General features: G+C 47.7%; 1 protein-coding gene across 1 annotated transcript in view; it reads left to right on the top strand.

Annotated features, from left to right (window-relative positions):
- LOC116952739 (inactive rhomboid protein 1-like) overlaps positions 1-17,852 on the top strand; it is a 78,605-nt gene that overhangs the window by 24,806 nt on the left and 35,947 nt on the right. Inside the window, exon 2 of the mRNA XM_032972351.2 lies at positions 10,963-11,086. Within this exon, the coding sequence (XP_032828242.1) occupies positions 10,988-11,086 (99 nt within the window). The 5' untranslated portion in view covers positions 10,963-10,987. The remainder of the gene's footprint in view (positions 1-10,962; positions 11,087-17,852) is intronic.

Here is a 17,852-nt window from a genome sequence, read left to right as displayed (position 1 = left end):
TTAAAATTATAGCCTGATCACTTTTTTGTCAGTGGTCAAACGTACAAAATCAGCAGGGGATCAAATACTTGTTTCCCTCTCTGTATGTTAAAATAGACTTGAATGCTTTAACAGAGCGCCGTTGTCAAACGTACTCAGTCAAGCTCTTTGCCGCTGTCCTAATCCAGTTTAAAAGGACGTTCATGCCCCCCCCCTACGCCATCACAAAGGCACACTGGAGAGATCTGCGGCTTACTGCGAGAACGCATGACAAATGCGGAACATGTGCGTGCTTGCTTTATCTCCAGACAGCAAACCGACGGGGGCAAGAAGACCGCGGCGGAGAGAAAAAAAAAGACTGTGACAATGCCACACACAAAACCCAGGCCATTATGTGTCTCCATGAAATTGTTCGTCTGCCTCCACCGAAGTGAGGGGGGGGGGGACCCCTTTGCCGCCAGGCGGGCGGGGGGGAAGAGTCACCGCTCCACAACGATTCGGTGGTCTGCCGCCGTGCGTCCGCGATCGGAGCGCTGCGGGGTGCCGGCGAGCGACGTCGGCGACTCTTGGGTGCTTTGTGAGACGCTGAGCCGCGAAGCGAGTCCAAGCGGGTACATTGTCAGCCGCCAGAAAATGACTGCGGCGATTTTTCGTCGCGAACCTGCTTGTTTATCTGGAAGCTGGGGATGTTGAGCGGCACAGATGAGCCCCATTGCCAGTTGCGTGCTGCGTCGCGCCGACGTGAATATTCTCGCGTCAGGGGTTTGTTTAGTAGCAAGACGCATCATTGAAAGAGGCGACTCTGAGTGGTTGCTAACGGTCGCACTAACCTGCCCAATAGCGATGCGCATTGAACGCGAATTGATTCGTGTGGCCCGTTAACCGCAATAAAAAACAAATGTGTCCGCGATACCGAGACGTTCCACTCCACCTGCCCGGGGAACCTCTTCTCCGAGCGCGCGGGTGTGAAACGTCGGACACCGTGCCGAACGATACTCGGCGTCACGCGAGAAAGCAAACCGCGTAGGACAGCAATCCCCGTTCCACTCTTTCGGTCGAGGTACATCTCGCAAGTGCACATTGCAGCAGCCATCTGTGTGAAAGCGCCGCAGCAACAGGTGTTGGGAATTAGCTGCAGAGCGATACACGTTCACACGGATGAGCTTAGCAATTCCCCCCCCCCCCACCACCACCACCACTGAGCCACATTAGCGCCTCAACGTCACGCAAAATTGCATCGGTTTGTGGAGTAGCAGCTTTTGTTGCGCGGCTGTGCGCATGGGAAGAGGTTGTTCATGTTCTTTGGGCGCACAACATAGCAAGAGTGGCAATTGGTGTGTTCATTTGTTCATTGATTACAAGACAGCAGATTGTAGAATCCCTTGAGATGTAGTGTCTCGTTTGCAAGGCTGCCCACGATGCTAAATTTGTGCCTGAACCACGCCTCCTGGCCTCTTCTGGGCTAGCTTGTTCTCGTGTACGCAATTGGTGTCATTGTGTGATCATGAACATCAACAGTGGGTGCGCAGGCATCAGTACTGGCTTTACCAATTCTTTATTTGCCAAGTTTACTTTAGTAGATTTTTCACTAACCACCTAACATTTTTCATATTGACAAAACGGAAATCCTCGTCTTCTGTTTGTGTCTTTGTCTTTGCACGTCTGGTGGAATAGCGATTAGCGCACTGTGCTACGAACCATGATATCTGAGTTCAATTCCTCTCAGCACTGCTAGAATCAGTGCTGAGAGTTATCTGCACTGGTCCTAGGCCTCTCCTAGGTTGACTCAGTGTTAAATGAGTACAGTACCCGGCTCTATGTATAAACTAGATGCTGGCGACACCATCTAATTGTGCGCTTTGCCAGAATTCAAATGTGCTCACTAACAACCATAAACGCAATCTTTGTTTTTTTGTAATTGCATATATGTGTGTTGGTGTGTGTGTCGCCTGATGGGTTAGGGGCTGATAGCTATGGTATTTCACAAAAAAGCTTTGAAAAATTATATGTTTTCATTTACTTTAATGGGGGCATTTTATTTTTGTATGCGTCGCGATATGCATACTTTTACTAACTCGCAGTCATAAATGCAGAGCCAAGCCTCAATATATTTTGGAACGATTCAGATCATCCACATCCACTTAAGTCCATGTATGTGTGTCTGCAGACCGCAGCTTAATTCATTTCGCGAGGCTGTAGCCGAAGATAATCGCCCACCACTTAAATACGTGAAAAATAAAGCATTGGGATTGAAATCAAGAATCGGTTCCCTTGCACGACGTTAAAATGCCTCGATGGTTGCCTACCGTGGCCGGATTCGCAGCATGCCCGTCCATCAGCGGCCACCAGAGGCAACCGGTGACATCATTCGCCAGAAATCCCTCGAATGGAAACAATGGGCCTCCTTGATGCCGCATCGCAGGGCCATACCCGATCCCATGCAGTCCCTTCCGGAAACGATAAGGTCAAAATACAAAGTGGTTCCATTCTAGTACGAGCAGATATCACATTTTTATTTTTCTACTCCCCACCGAGTTATCAGAGACGGACATTCCTACGCACACCGCTGAAATGTAGTGAAACGCGCTCCTCGGCGTATTCGCGTGTCGGATACCTCCTAAGAGATTGCTAAAAAAAAAAAATTTGCGTGCGGAAACCGTATACGCTTTGGCCCCGAAGCGGTTCGAAGACATCGCGGTCCATTCGCAGCGGTCTTCGTGAAATGGCGGAAACCTGCGCCTTTTTTTTTTGCGGGCTCCAAGCCCCTCCCCAGGTTTGCGCTAAATCTGTCAGTGGATGCTTTTCGAGACAACTTTGGGAACCGAATGGAGGAAATCGAAGGTCATGGCAAGGGGACGCTCTAGCTGCTGCCACTGATGTTTTCTCGCGCAAAATGCCATCTGCACCGTCGTTTTAGGTTTGCCTCATTTGGTACAACATTCTAAACGTGCCACCCCCCCCCACCCCCACCGCCGCCCCTTTTTAATTTGTTCACTCACTGAGCTGAAGCCCATTTATCCCTTTCTGGTTTAACTGCAGTTGAGCTGTTGATCTCGCAAATCTTTTCACACTTGTGTCCTATTTGGATCTTGCCAGCTAATGTCCACACCGCGAATGAAACACGGGCGTTTGGGTCATTGTACGGCTGAGTTACGGCCGGGCAGCAATTGCCCACACTACGGCGAGATGTTTAAAACGGCACTTGTACATTTTTGGGGATTTCTGAACATTATTTTTTTTTCAAACGAAGGTTCCCAAGATGAATCTTTTTTTACGTGAACAAGGTGGATGGATTTATTTTTTTCTTCTTACAGAAGTTAGAGAATGCTATTTTGAATGCAATTTGTTAAGGCTAACCTCTTTTATTCGTTTTGCATTGTAAGTTTCACAGTTTGTATCATGTCCTGTATTAGGGTCCTACAGACAATCGCCCCTTAGTAATGATAAAACTGAACACTTTTTGTTTTCTGATCAGAATTCACATTAGTTAAATGAAGCGTTTTACAAGTCTAACGCTTCAGTCCTGTCATGCCAACATTTATTCCAATCTGCAACTTACATTTATCTAATAACACCGACAACAAAAACCCCAGACAGAGCGTTTGTTTCGGATGTAAAATGCGTTCTCACTTCCAGTTTTACACATTTGTAAATGAAATGTGACCTTGAGAAGTGAATTCAACAGCGAGTGATTACGAATCTAATCGTGGCGACTGACAGACGTGTGTGTGTATGTGTGGCTGCGTGTGGGGCACTTGCCCCAACAGTCTGCTACAGGCTATACAGGGGATCTTTGCGTGTTTTTTGTGTGTGACCTGTAGAGCAATGAGTAATTGCTTTACAATTTTACAATTCACAGTCGAGCAATGGTGTCAATTTGCGTCCTCCTAAACACTTTGCGATGTGTGTGTGTGTGTTAGTGCGAGCACGCGTGCGATGGCGCGTGTGGAAGTGTCTGAGCGTGCAAGCGGTGCACCTGGTGTGCACGCGTGCACGTGTCCGTTCGCGTGTATGTCTGCGTGTTTTGGCTGGATTTGTGCGTGCGTTTTGTCTCCGTGTCTACGTGGTCTGCGCCTTTGCCTTTTTGTCTGTGTGCATACGTTTGTGTTCACGCGCACGTGCATGCTCGCGTGCGCGTGGCTGGGTGTGTGTTAAGTGCGCGTGCACGTATCTGAGTCGCGTGTGTGTGCTCGTGTCTCTGTAGATGTGTATGCACGCATGTGTGTCCGTGCGTATGTCTTTGTCTATGCCCATGCGTCCGTGTGTCCGTGTGCGTGGATGGGTAGTTGTACGCAATGTGTGTGTGTGTGTGTTCGCGTGTGGACACGCGAACATGCGCAGTGTGTGTGTGTGTTGGTGTTGGTGTGAGAGTGGCTGTGCGTGTGGGCCCGCGAGTGTATGGTTTTGGCGAGCCTCCGGCGGCATCAACAGTCTTGACCGTGCTCGAGTTGGCGTGAATATACAAAGGATCGCAAAGGGTGGCCTTGCTGGCCGAAAACACGCAACCAACAGAAACACATGTCTCGCCGCTTTTCAAAATAATTCCTTATAATTACGTGCCATTGCTTCCTTTTCCTTGGTGTGTCGTTGAATCAAGAAGCTTCATTGTCGGTGTCGTTTCTCTTGCGTCGCGAGAGCGTTGATGAAAGCGGCAGTGTTAATTTCATCACTCACGCTTGCGTCTTATCCGGGATTATCGCTGTTGGGTTACGTTATCCTTAGACAAAGTATTTGGGTAGGGCACATCTCTGTTGGCGATGGAAATCCAACGTTCGAATGGTGAAGACAAGGCTATCCATGAGATAACTACGGTAATCACAAAACCTGTACACGGCAACAGTATAAACATTACACGTCTTTGGACTTTCTTCACGAATGGTTAGTGGCTGCCATTATTTTGTTGAGAAGCAGCAACGTTCACTCTAAAATGTCATCACATTGTTCAAAACTTCATTGCCGGGTCAAAATGTCGTCATGGCCGAGAGGAAAGCCCAAAGCCACATGGTGGGATCGCATGTGGCTTTGGGTCCTTCCCCTCCATCGCTGACCTCCGACGCCTGTCTCCACAACTCTCCCCTCCAAATGCTGCACGCCGAGTATCCGGCCTCCTCGCAGGCTCCTCGTCCTCCCGATTGACGTCCGGCTGAGAACTTGCAGGCGTCTCAGCCTCTCTCCTTCCACGGATTTCCTCGCAACCTCCGCGCGCAGCCGTTGTCAATCCGAATAAACCCCCCTTCGCAATGCCAATGCAGCGAAAATCGCCGATGAACCCCCCCCCACCCCCCCTTTTAAAGACCAACATCACCAGAGCCCAGACGGTGAGGATCCCGCGAAAAATAAAATTTGCCGTATTTTCATCTCTTTAAAATCGCAGCGGCTCACGGTGCACAGCTATCAATGAAGGCAACCATGCTACGCCGCTTCTCTATTCTTGCACTCCCTTTCGTCGTCGCACTGTTTGTTGTTGTAACTTGCTGACCCGCCCCTACTGGACACCTGTGAAAAAGAGCGGCATAGCTCATCGGGTTCCTCCAGTCTCAATCAAGATTCTGATGATTCTGTGATGCATCTTCAACCCCCCCCCCCCCCACGTTGGCATCAAACGCGCCGTGGACGAATCGCCAGTGGGGAATGGAGAGAATGTCGACGGAGGCCCGAGTCCCGTGCAAGCGATCTGCGTGTTGTGGTCTCGTCAAACCATCACGCGAACTCTGGTTATCCCCACAGCAGCGGCAATTGGATAGCCATCGAACAAAGACGGTTACTACTACACTCGGGTTTAGGTGCGCTTCTGCGGCCGTCTGGAACGCTCTTCCTTCGGATGTTAGGAAGCCACTGGAGCTATGCACTTTAAAAGCTACGTGGAAAACTCATTTCTTTAGAATTGCTTTTTGCGTTTAGCTTTGTTGTCCATCCCCCTGCACCTCCAATGAGCACCGGTTGGCTACGTGCCGGTGCGAATGAAGTTCAACATACATACATGTGTGCGAGGGTTGCTTTTTTGTTGCTTTTTTCGCGTTTCTTGTGGAGTTCCACATTTTTTGGAAACGTTTGCCGGTGGCGGCCTTTGGAAGCAGCCGTTAATTGAGACGCACCGCCGAAAATAAATGCCGTCGCTGGGATGAGACGTGGGTGAATTGGCACGGCCATTGTGAGAGAGGTTGCCCCCTATTCCAGAAAGGAGGACCGGCGTGATTTCCCAGGATGGAGGGAGGGGGTGGGTGACAGCCCACGGAGGGGGCAATGGCCCACTTAAGATGTCCCCCCGGAGAAGAAAAATGGGCGCGAGCGATGAATGGGTGCCCTGTTATAGGTCGCAAAAGATTTCCCATGAGCGCGGGGCTCAGTGTTGTTGCGAACGTCGGACTTGGACGAAGGGATTGTAAAGTTATATTTTTGTAAAGTGTGCACCTTTGTACGGTACGTGTACAGTACTTGTATCGCGCTGCACGCCAGGTGCGTATCGACGAATTGAATTAAAATCGGGTTCGTTAGACGCGCAATGCATTTAATTCAATCTTGCATGGGGGACTCGGTTGTGATTTTTTATTGGTACAGTGAGGGAAAAAAGTATTTGATCCCCTGCTGATTTTGTACGTTTGCCCACTGACAAAGAAATGATCAGTCTATAATATTAATGGTAGGTTTATTTGAACAGTGAGAGACAGAATAACAACAACAAAATCCAGAAAAACGCATGTCAAAAATGTTATAAATTGATTTGCATTTTAATGAGGGGAATAAGTATTTGACCCCTCTGCAAAACATGACTTAGTACATGGTGGCAAAACCCTTGTTGGCAATCACAGGGGTCAAACGTTTCTTGTAGTTGGCCACCAAGTTTGCACACATCTCAGGAGGAATTTGGTCCAACTCCTCTTTGCAGATCTTCTCAGCTCGTTACCTGTATAATAGACATCTGGGAGCCAGAAATCTTTCTGATTGAGAGGGGGTCAAATACTTATTTCCCTCATTAAAATGCAAATCAATTTATAACATATTTGACATGCGTTTTTCTGGATTATTTTGTTGTTGTTATGTCTCTCACGGTTCAAATAAACCCACCATTAAAATTATAGACTGATCATTTCTTTGTCAGTGGGCAAACGTACAAAATCAGCAGGGGATCAAATACTTTTTTCCCTCACTGTATATGTTGTGCATGTTTAGGTCACCTGACTGCTGCAGCCATTAGAGATTCCACAATGGGAAATTTGTAATCGCGTATTGAATCTAATTGTGCTCAACGAGAGCCCTGAATGGCTTCATCTTCAAATTTGTTTTAAGCTTATCAGTGCTTAGATATAATTACTGGAGTTGACTCAAACCCTGGACCTGTTTTAAGACTTAACTTTTTTACTAATTTTTTATATTGTATATTTTCTACATCCAGTACACAACTGTTTTGTAACATTACTGCAGTGAACACCACGTGTATGTCATTCACTGTTTTTGTTGTGTGCATGTACAACAAACACACAAAGGGTGCACATGTTCAGAAATATAAAGCAAACGGGGAGTGAAAAGTATGCAATATTGTGGCTAGCCAGATCTTACATCGAGTCCAAACTGTGTCCACTTACAATAATAATGTCCATTATTTATCCTGGATGGCCCTCACGTAGTGTCAGGGGGTCTTTTTTTTCAAGGGGCTCCTGCTCTGTATTGTTTGGCGAATTTCTTACTGAGTAATTTTTTTCACGTGGGAGGAAACCAGGGGCCTGTAGAAAGCCCTTAAACATACGAAGGAAACGTTTAAAACTCCTCGCGGACAGGTCAGTAACCTACTTGGTTGAGCGATGAGGTGGAGTTTGTTGATTAATCTTGATTTTTAACTCAATGATTAACTTTTTTTTTAAACCTTGTTAATCCACTGCTGGCTGAAGGCCTCCCCATGCCGTAACAGTAATGGCAGTTGTTTAACCATACTTCAGCGTGCTGGTCAATGCGGAGTAGTAAAGAGAGGGCCCAGAACAAGTTCAGGTATGAATTGTGACTGATGTTAGCTGTGAACGGAAATGAAACTCTTATGGTGCAGTGCTCTAACCACTGCACCAGCGCTGTACCGTGTGATATTGAATCGTGTTGATTGGCACTGTGGTTAGATAGCTTGACTAGCAATAAAAGGTCACAAGTTCAAGTTCCAGTTGGTATATACACTTCATTGGAAGTCCCTTGTTTGTTATTCCATGGAGGGGCAGGCCCCCGCCATAGCCGTAAGGAATTTTTCACCACTGGCTCAGCTCCACGAAAAAAATATATATACTCACTTTGCCCATGCTTGTATCGGGCAGAGAGAGAGACGTGGACTTTTTGTACATACAAACAGAACATTTCTCAAAAGCTCTGCCACCCCCCCCCCCCCCCCCCCAATATTTTTTTGTTAAAAACAAAAATCACAATATATCATGTCAGCCCTGAGTAAAATCATTCATGTGGTAGTTTTGGAAGTTCCTGGAGTGCAAAGCGTGGCCCCGTTTCCGCCCCTGTGACATCTGGAGAGTGTTCTCGCTGCCTAGCTGAGGTTGCACGAAAACCCCAGATCGCGTCGCTCTCTCGCCTAATTGGAGCAAAATTTTCCCGAGCGCTGCCCATCCTTTTTGCCGCCAGAGCCCAGATGGGTCAAGATCCCACGAAAATAAATGTTGCCGTATTTTCCCCTCTTTAAATCGGAGCGGCTCACGTTGCACGGCTCTTAACGGTGGCAACCGTTCTGTTTTCCTCGCTTGATGTGGAATTATATTTTTTTTCCATCGCACCGTTCCAGCGTAACGGCGACACCCATGGTTTTGTGAACACTCTGTCTTACGACTAGCCTGTGTTTTTCGCCGTTGTGCTGTCTAGCTCTCTCCGATGTGTTTTTTTCGGATTCTACTGCATGATGTTGTTCGGCAGTTTTTTTTTAAATTGAATGTCATCATCATCGGCGACATCATCATCATCATTATCAGCTGCTCTGAGTATGTGGAGCAAAAACATCACAAATCATGGTGAACGACTTGCGGTACAATCCAAAAACACATCGGTGGAGAGCTATGTTCTGCGTTGATAGCGACATTTCCCCAGCTGAGCATCCAGGTTTTCTGTGAAGCAGCTCGTGAAATGTTTTACACGATTATTGGCCAAGGATGGCATGCATAGGTTTGTCAGTCGTGTGGTAAAGTCATCAGTCGACAGATTTTTTTTTTGAGGCACAGGTTTCCTATCCTAAAGTCCCAGAGGTCAACAGAAAGTTTCTTCGTTTTTGCAGAGAGTTTGTGTCTGAGACAACGGTGTGCGTGGTAGAACCCAGATGTCATGGCCCCACGAAGCATGACGAACCAACAACTCATTACAGCGCACGTCTATATAATAATAATAAAAAACATGTTAAAAAGTGCGAAATCTTACAAATCACGGTTACAAAATTACATGCAGTTCCAAAGGTTGTTGTCGTGCCGTGAAGTCATCGGTGTAATGATTAATTAGATCGTCAATTAAAATAGTGCGTGTCTAAAATGCATGCGTCGAATAAGTTGTGATCATTTTCAATGCCTCTACCCTGGCATGCGGGTTAAGGAGTGGCGCCGTTCTTAGTGCAGTGCCTCAAAGCCGTCAACCCGAGTTCGAACCCTGGCCACGGCTAACATCGGTGGCCAGTGTGATCTTGAAAAATGAATCTGCCCTGGGCCTTCCCCCTAGGTCGAATTAGCCTCAAATGGTTTCCTTGTCTGGAGTGTAATCATCAGCACTGGGGAAACAAACTCGGCTGTGCGTGGGGTTAGCCACGCCACCACCTCGCTCGGCGCTGTGCCAACCTTCCCCATCGGCAGTCAATGTCGGCTACACAGGGGGATCTTTGCCTTTGGTTATTTGCAGCTTATTTGGATTATTTTGCTGCTATAAAATGTAACCTTAAAAGTCACCTTTTTAAAATTGCTTTTAATGGTTTTTACCATTTGATGCTGTTTTTGCTGCTTTTATGATTTTACGTGAAGTGTCTTTGAGTATTCAGAAAAGTGCTCATAAATAAAATGTGTATGTATTATTTTTGGCGGGACCCAGGTGTCCCGAATAAACGGAAGTCAGAATCGTAACTAGTGAATTTATTTTCGGCGACTCCGTCCCCACCGCGCACGTAAACGCCGCGACCCGCTTGGCACGGATCGTCCTGTTGTCGTGTCGTGTCCAAGCGCAGCAGCGAGGACGAATGCGCAGAAGAAACAAAACTTGGAAACTTTGATGAGTCCATCGTGTAGAGCTCGTCGAGAGGAATAGATTGCCATGTCGTTCGCCTTCAACAGACATAAAATGGCATCGCAACGCAGTTTGTGCGAGAGCCGGGGGCTTATGGGACCCCGGGGTCCCGCCATAAGGTTCAAATGGCCACACATGATAAGCCACTTTGTTGAGCTGTCATTTGTGGCCAGGTCGCTTCTGAAAAATAAGTTAATAACTCATTGGGCTTGTCCTTGGTAAGATTAAACAAAAAACTAATTTAGTTTTATTTGCATATATTTTTAAAAGTGATTCGCTTACATTTTGACTTAAAACTTCCGTGACCGCAGGAATTCATAATCTTCGGTTATTTCGGTAAAGTCAACACGTAGACAGAAAAAAATAGAAGTTTAAAACAATAAAATCTGCGACGTTTCGATCACAACACAACAATCGCTTGTTGTTGTGATCGAAACGTCGTAGTTTTTAATTCATTTACTTTTATTTATTCTATCTACGTGACTTTACCGAAAGAATGGAATAATATGATTTGCTTACCTTCATGTACTTTGCACTCCTATCGTGTTTTTGTATTGTTCGTTGTTGTAACTTTCTGACGGGGCCCTGCTAGACATTTGTGAAAAAGAGCTTTATAGCTCATCGGATTCCTCCAGTGTTAATGAAACATTCTGATTCTGAGATGTGCGTGCGTGTGTGTGGTCCCATCGCGCGCAAACCCCTAATTGTGAACGTGTTGCTCTCGTGCTGTGGTTCACTCCCGGCCAGGCACGAACCACCGTCGGAGCTGGCAATGGAGATCCCTCAGCAGATGAGCGGACTGCAGAGGAAGAAGCCCCCTGGGCTCTCGCTCAACATCCCGCCGCCAACACAGGACTCTCCCGTGCTCCCGGTAAGCGGCCACGGAGATGCGGGGCCGGAGGGATGCTGGGGCCGGTGCCGCCGCCAAAACTGGCGATTTTTGTCACAGCCTTTTTTTTTGGGGGGGGGGGGGGGTTTCTCCGTAGCAGCAAAATTGTGTCCAAGCGGCGAGTGACAAATGTAGCGACTCTCACCGCAGATAAAACTGTGTGGATTTTGGAACGATCCCTGGTGTGTGTGAGTGTGTACACATTAAGGATCAAAATGTGTACTCCTCGATGCATTGACCGGTGGTGACATTTTTGATCGCTTTAAGAAAGCCAATGAATCGACATCGACTTCGGCTTGGTTTGCCACTGGAGGAGTTGGCAACACCGCCGCCACGCGTGCGGCAGGTGGGGCGAGGGGGGTGGTGGCTTTGGGGGGCAAGAGGGGACACACGGGCGGGAAGTTACCGAGGCGACCAGAGGGTCTTGCTTGCCAGACATATCGGCCAAGCGAGTCGACTGCTCACAGCTTCCGTTGTAGGTCGTTAACCAGCCGTGCGGCGCCGATGTGCCAGCGAGCGCCCAACTCTTGAGTCGGGAGGTCACCGTTTCGCATTGCGGTCGTAGGTCATCATTGTTTGTCATCGTTCCTCACAGGGGCGGTGAAACGAGTACCGCTCTGTAGGAAGTCGGCAGCGGTTGTCTTTTGGAGCGCGGCCATACCCGGCCATGTGTCTCGTTAGGCATTCCTGGAGTTAGGCCAGCACACACAGACACACACAGACACACACACACACACACCTTGACTGTTCAATTCAGTTACTGAAGAAGCTCCCGCCCAAGCGCGTGGAGCGAAACGTCGGCCAACATGCCGAGCCGACGCGCGACACAACCCGCAAAACACACCGGAGAACTCGACAGCACAACCGTGGACGGTCTACTCGGTCGTAGTAGTAGCGCAGAAAATCGGCAAGGCGACAGTGACGTGCTTCGGGCCATTTTTTCAAGAAACGTGAATCTGTCCCCTGGCGTTCATCGTCTTTTTTTTTTCTTTACACAGCGCTCGGTGGCGGCTTCCTCCCGTTATACTTAGCAGCGTTGTCCGAGAGCCAGAAAACATCCGCTCAGCAGCGTTTCCTTTTTTTAGACGTCCTCACTTCCTGCTGCCCTTGCCTCCGTAGCATTTGCATCATCGTAATCATCATCGTAATCATCATCATGATGATATCCCTGATAATAAGACAGCACCAAGCGACGACGCGTCTTGGCAGCAACGAAGATGCACAGCCCGTCATCTCGCTTGTCAATCCACTGCTGGATGAGATCCTCCCCCCCTCCCGTGACATGCGGACCCTGAGGGTAATTTAACCATACTTCACCACGCGGGTTAGCGAACGTGGTGGGTGGGGAGAGGAAGCCCGTCAAAGCACTCGCCAGGCTCAAATCTGCTTAGCTTCTCAAGTGCAATGGGATTGGGCGTGTGTTCGCGGTGAATTTGGGTATAGTGGGCTTTTGAATATTTCTTAGAGTTGGAAGGGTGCAACGTGAAGCGTTGCTTAACTTGCTTATTCGCCCATATAATACTGGGCAAATGTGTTTGTTTTCTTCCAATTTGTAGAGAAACTCATTAGTTTTGTTTACAGCTCCCTACCGACTGCGGATTGAAGGCCTCCCCACACTGTATCGGTCTTGGGGGTTGTTTAACCATATCTCACAAATGAATATACAAACAAAGGTAAAAAGAAAATTTTGAGTGGGTGAGCATGTGGACTTTCTGCATCAATGTTTAACGGCAGTATTTGTTTAAAATAGCCACACCTTGGCACTGGTTTGACCTTCTAGATCTCATCAGCAGAGTCGGGCAGCTTGACCTGTTAAACACATTTTGCGAGATGTTAACGGACACAAGTCATCCAGTTAAGCCACGGGACTTGTCAAAACAATTTAGTCAATTGCCTTTAAAAGAAAACGTTTTGTTGGAAAACACTGTTTCTGGTCAAACAATATACTGTCCATTAAATGAGACTCACTCATTTGGCCTATGTCTTTGATTTAAAGAGCTATATAGCCGAGTGGGCCTTACCTGGTAAAATAAAAAATAGTTTATAATTTCATCGCAGTTGCTGAACACTTGCCCAAAGGCCCAAACTGCCAAGCAGCCAGGCACAAACAGCAACATTGAAAGTGTGCTCGATTATTTAACTTTTTACTGAATTGAGTAAGGTTATGTGAATTTGGGTAACATAAACATATGGTGGCAGGAGGGAATTCCAAAGTGGAGCAGTGCGAGGGAAGAGAAGGAAAGAAAAGTGAGGTGACCTGCAGTGTGGTGAGTGTGGGTGAGTGAGTGGGTGAATGGGTGAGTGTGGTAACGTGGGTAAGTGAGTGAATGGGTGAGTTAATGGGTGAGTGTGGTGAGTGAGTGAATGGGTGGGTGAAAGGGTGATGAATGTCTGAGTGTGGTGATTGAATGGGTGAGTGTGGTGAGTTAATGGGTGAGTGTGGTGAGTGGGTGAGTGAGTGAATGGGTGGGTGAAAGGGTGATGAATGGCGGAGTGTGGTGATTGAATGAGTGAGTGAATGGGTGAGTGTGGTGGGTGGGTGAATGACTGAATGGGTGAGTGAATGGGTGAGTGTGGGTGAGTGGGTGAGTGAGTGAATGGGTGAGTGCATTGCTGAGACCTGCAGTGCGGTCGATCAATGCTGTGTGAATGAGACGAATCGGTGAGCCTGGTCGACCGAGACCTCACCACTGTGTGGTGAGTGTGGGTGAGTGAGTGAGTGATTGAGTGGGTGAGTGAGTGATTGAGTGGGTGAGTGAGTGAGTGAGTGGGTGAGTGAGTGGGTGAGTGAATGAGTCGGTGAGTGGGTGGGTGAGTGAGTGAGTGAGTGGGTGAGTGAGTGGGTGAGCGAGTGAGTGGGTGAGTGGGTGAGTGAGTGGGTGAGTGAGTGAGTGAGTGGGTGAGTGAGTGAGTGAGTGGGTGAGTGAGTGAGTGGGTGAGTGAGTGAGTGAGTGGGTGAGTGAATGAGTGGGTGAGTGAGTGAGTGTGTGGGTGAGTGAGTGAGTGAGTGGGTGAGTGAGTGAGTGGGTGAGTGAGTGAGTGAGTGGGTGAGTGGGTGAGTGAGTGAGTGGGTGAGTGGGTGAGTGGGTGGGTGAGTGAATGAGTGAGTGAGTGGGTGAGTGAGTGGGTGAGTGAGTGGGTGAGTGAGTGGGTGAGTGAGTGGGTGAGTGGGTGGGTGGGTGAGTGAGTGGGTGAGTGAGTGGGTGAGTGAGTGGGTGAGTGAGTGGGTGAGTGGGTGGGTGGGTGAGTGAGTGAGTGAGTGGGTGAGTGAGTGAGTGGGTGAGTGGGTGAGTGAGTGGGTGAGTGAGTGAGTGGGTGAGTGGGTGGGTGGGTGAGTGAGTGAGTGAGTGGGTGAGTGAGTGGGTGAGTGAGTGGGTGAGTGAGTGAGTGGGTGAGTGAGTGGGTGAGTGAGTGGGTGAGTGGGTGGGTGAGTGGGTGGGTGAGTGAGTGAGTGGGTGAGTGAGTGGGTGAATGCGTTGTTGAGACCCGCAGCGCGGTAGATGAACGCAGTGTGGATGGGACGAATCGGTGATCCTGGTGGACTGAGACCTCACCATGGTCTCAGCACTGTCGCCGCACAGAGTTAGACAGCACATCGCATTGTGTTCCAGTGTGAGAAATAACGCGTAGAGGTTGCGCACAAATAATTGGCACAAATCGCGGCAAACAGCCCTCATTACCACAACGGCATGGGGAGGCCCTCATCCAGTGGTAGATTGATACTGCGCTGGAAATTATTAAACAAACCTTTACTTCTTGAGAGATCTCCACGCTACAGTACAAATTGCATTTGTATATCATCATTTATACCACTAGCACTATTACGTTTTATTGTTTCAGAAACTATTTATTTTTACCTCTTTCATCTCCAATCTTTCTATGTTTTTTGCTGTTCCATTTGCTGGGCATTAATGCAAACAAAAAAAACCAAACAGTCGTGATACCGTTTGCTAAAAGGGAATATCGTCCCCGAAATAGTTTTTGACTCTCACGTTTCCCAGGATCACAGGCAGCGCAACCACCCGCTCGCTATCTAACCTCCACAGAAGCCAGAAACTTCCTCCCGAGTTTATTTTCGATTTGTTTTTCGGCGGTCGTTTTCCTGTTTATCCTTTTCCCCTCTCTCTCTCTCTCTCTTAATTCTTCCAGCTGACAACTCCCTGCCCCTTTTGTTTCTCATCCGTCGCATCCCTGGTTTAATGTGCTCCTCTTCCTTCCTCTGTGCAACGGAACTCCCTGTGCTCAGCCCGCTGATGCGTGATCCTCACCGTGTCACGAGGTGACCTTTATAACTGATAGCACGACTGGGGGTGCGACTCTGCTGCTGACCTCACGTACCTACCCATGCGTTCATTCAATCACTAACTCACTCACTCACCCACCCACTGACTCTTTCTCGTCTGTTCGTTCATTCTCTCACTCGTCAATTCTCTCGTCTATCCACCCGCCCACGCTCACTCTTTTTTCTCCCTCACCCATCAACTCTCATCTCTCATCCACTGCGGCAAGCTACTTTGTTTAATAGCCGGCGTGTCCTTAAAGGCATAATTCGTTATTCAGAGCGCATAAGAGAGGACCAGACCTCTCTCTGGCCCGGCTGTCTCCTCTGAAAAAGAACCGTTGCCCGAAACGCCGCCTCCCGTATACTGTTTCATCTTTAAGGCCACGATGTTATTGACGAAGGCGTTGTTGGTTTTTGTTACGCGACAATAGTTGTGGTTTCCCTTTGCCTTACTCAGCGATGTGTTTTGGGTGACACCATCCGCGGATGCAATTTAGTGTCGCACTCAAGATGAAACATGTCTCCCGAACGTACATACAGCGGTGAAAATCAGTCATCGAGCTGAATTAAGAAACAGGTGAGAGAGTTTATATAGAGAGAGAATAAAGCCACTTTTATAAGAGATGCCAGAGGTACAAATGTAAGAGCAACACATATGCAATGCAAGTTAATTTCATATTCCAATCAATAAATAGATATTTCGACACTTCCGTTGATAGCACTGCCTTTCAAATAAAAAATATATTTGTTTCGAGAGGCCAGAGAAGGCTGGTCTCTTAGTGTGCCATGAAAAAGGATAATTTCCCTAAACGTTGCCGATTATTCACTGTTCCTTTTAAAGCCAGCGTTGTTGATGAATCGCGCACCATTGCCAACGCAGTATCGACACATTAGTTGCTTAAAGTAAGTGAATAAACCTATGATATAATAAAGTAATTGGGATACATAATAATACATAACACCGTGCAAACTCACTGGAAATATGAAAGAGAAATACGATGTGCTATCTATATTGACGAGACTTGATGGTGTTGTTTCATTTTGAAATTTCAAGCTTACGAGCATTTCACTAGCCCTACTGCTGCACGTGTTAACAGTGCCCGGCATGTGAATGGGGAATTTCTGCCACTGGCTCAGGGCTGTACACAGGAAATTAGCTCCCATCCTCAATGGAGCCAGATATCAGTGTCACTGTATGTGTACCATGATGTACCGCATTGTATGAAAGTTTATACTTGTCAGATTTTATTACATTTTCTTTATCAACGTTTACATTGATGATCCGTAAACCAAAAATTGTCGTTAACCCACCACCACCCGACACAGCCAATCAGTCATGTTTGTCACGTAAACAAAACGTGCTAATTAGTTTACTACTTCAGCACTAACCAATGTGTTGGAGAGTAAACCCACAACATTTACAATTTGAGTACGACGTTTTGCTGCTGCTGCTGCTTAGCGGGAGAGCACGAACACCTCGATCGCCGCCACACCTGCGATCCCACGCGCTCGCCACACAAACCACCGCCACTCCGGATGATGCCATCGCGTGATTTCCCACTTACAGGGGACAGCTCATAGGTCTCGCTCAATTACAGCACGTGGAAATGAAACACACCCCCGCTCTATTATTCACAAGCCTCGGAACGTTGCCAAAACTGAGTATCAACAGAAGACATTGTAACAGCCTGGCATCTCAAATCATTGTAAAGTTCACACGTAAGAATTTGCACATTTTTTTTCATCCATTATACAATTGTGATTGTATCTATTATGGGTTTTTTTTACCCTTTATTTTTATTAAAGAGGCTTTTTTTGTTAAGTGATACGTAGCTAATGATGCTTACAAAAGAAGCACAGCCAAAGGCAAAATGCCCAGTGCTCAGACTAAAACGTTCATCAGTCATTACCCTTTCTTGGGATAGCTTCTCTCTGCATTGATGGGTGTGTGACAATGGATTTGTTGATCCTAAGGAGCTAGCAAAGAGCTGGTAGCCACTCTCCGTAGCTTATTTACGGTGTCGTGGCTATCCAGTCTGCATGTATGTTGAACTTCTTTTGCACCGGACGTAGCCAACCGTGCTAATCCGGAGGTCCCCATTCAACAGCCAATGGGGGGCCCACGGACCTAATAACGACGAAAAAAATAGGAAGGAAAATTACCTTCTGGTATCTTCGACCTATCTTTCCAACGGCATTTTAAGGTGCGAGTGGAAATGTTTATGCGAGTCAAACCAGGCAAGCGCGTCGTCTTCGCAAAGCGTGGGCGATCCTTCTGCCAGATGATTGCCCCTCAGCAGGCAGTGAATTACCTAATTGCGTCGTGACAAAGCCGCGGTCGAGACAGGGTGTGGGCAGCAGTGACATTCACGGGCGAGACAGCGTCTGCGCCGCTTCTCGCAAATACAATGCCCCAGTCTTACTTTCTCCACTCCCTGCTGCCGTCTCCCCGATACTCCTTCGCCT

This window comes from Petromyzon marinus, chromosome 3, assembly GCF_048934315.1.
Source record: "Petromyzon marinus isolate PM22_M1 ecotype Great Lakes invasive population chromosome 3, UKy_Petmar_22M1.pri1.0, whole genome shotgun sequence".
Taxonomy (NCBI): Eukaryota; Metazoa; Chordata; class Hyperoartia; order Petromyzontiformes; family Petromyzontidae; genus Petromyzon; species Petromyzon marinus.
Note: the sequence above shows the minus strand (reverse complement) of the source record. Positions and strands in the feature narration are given on the sequence as shown.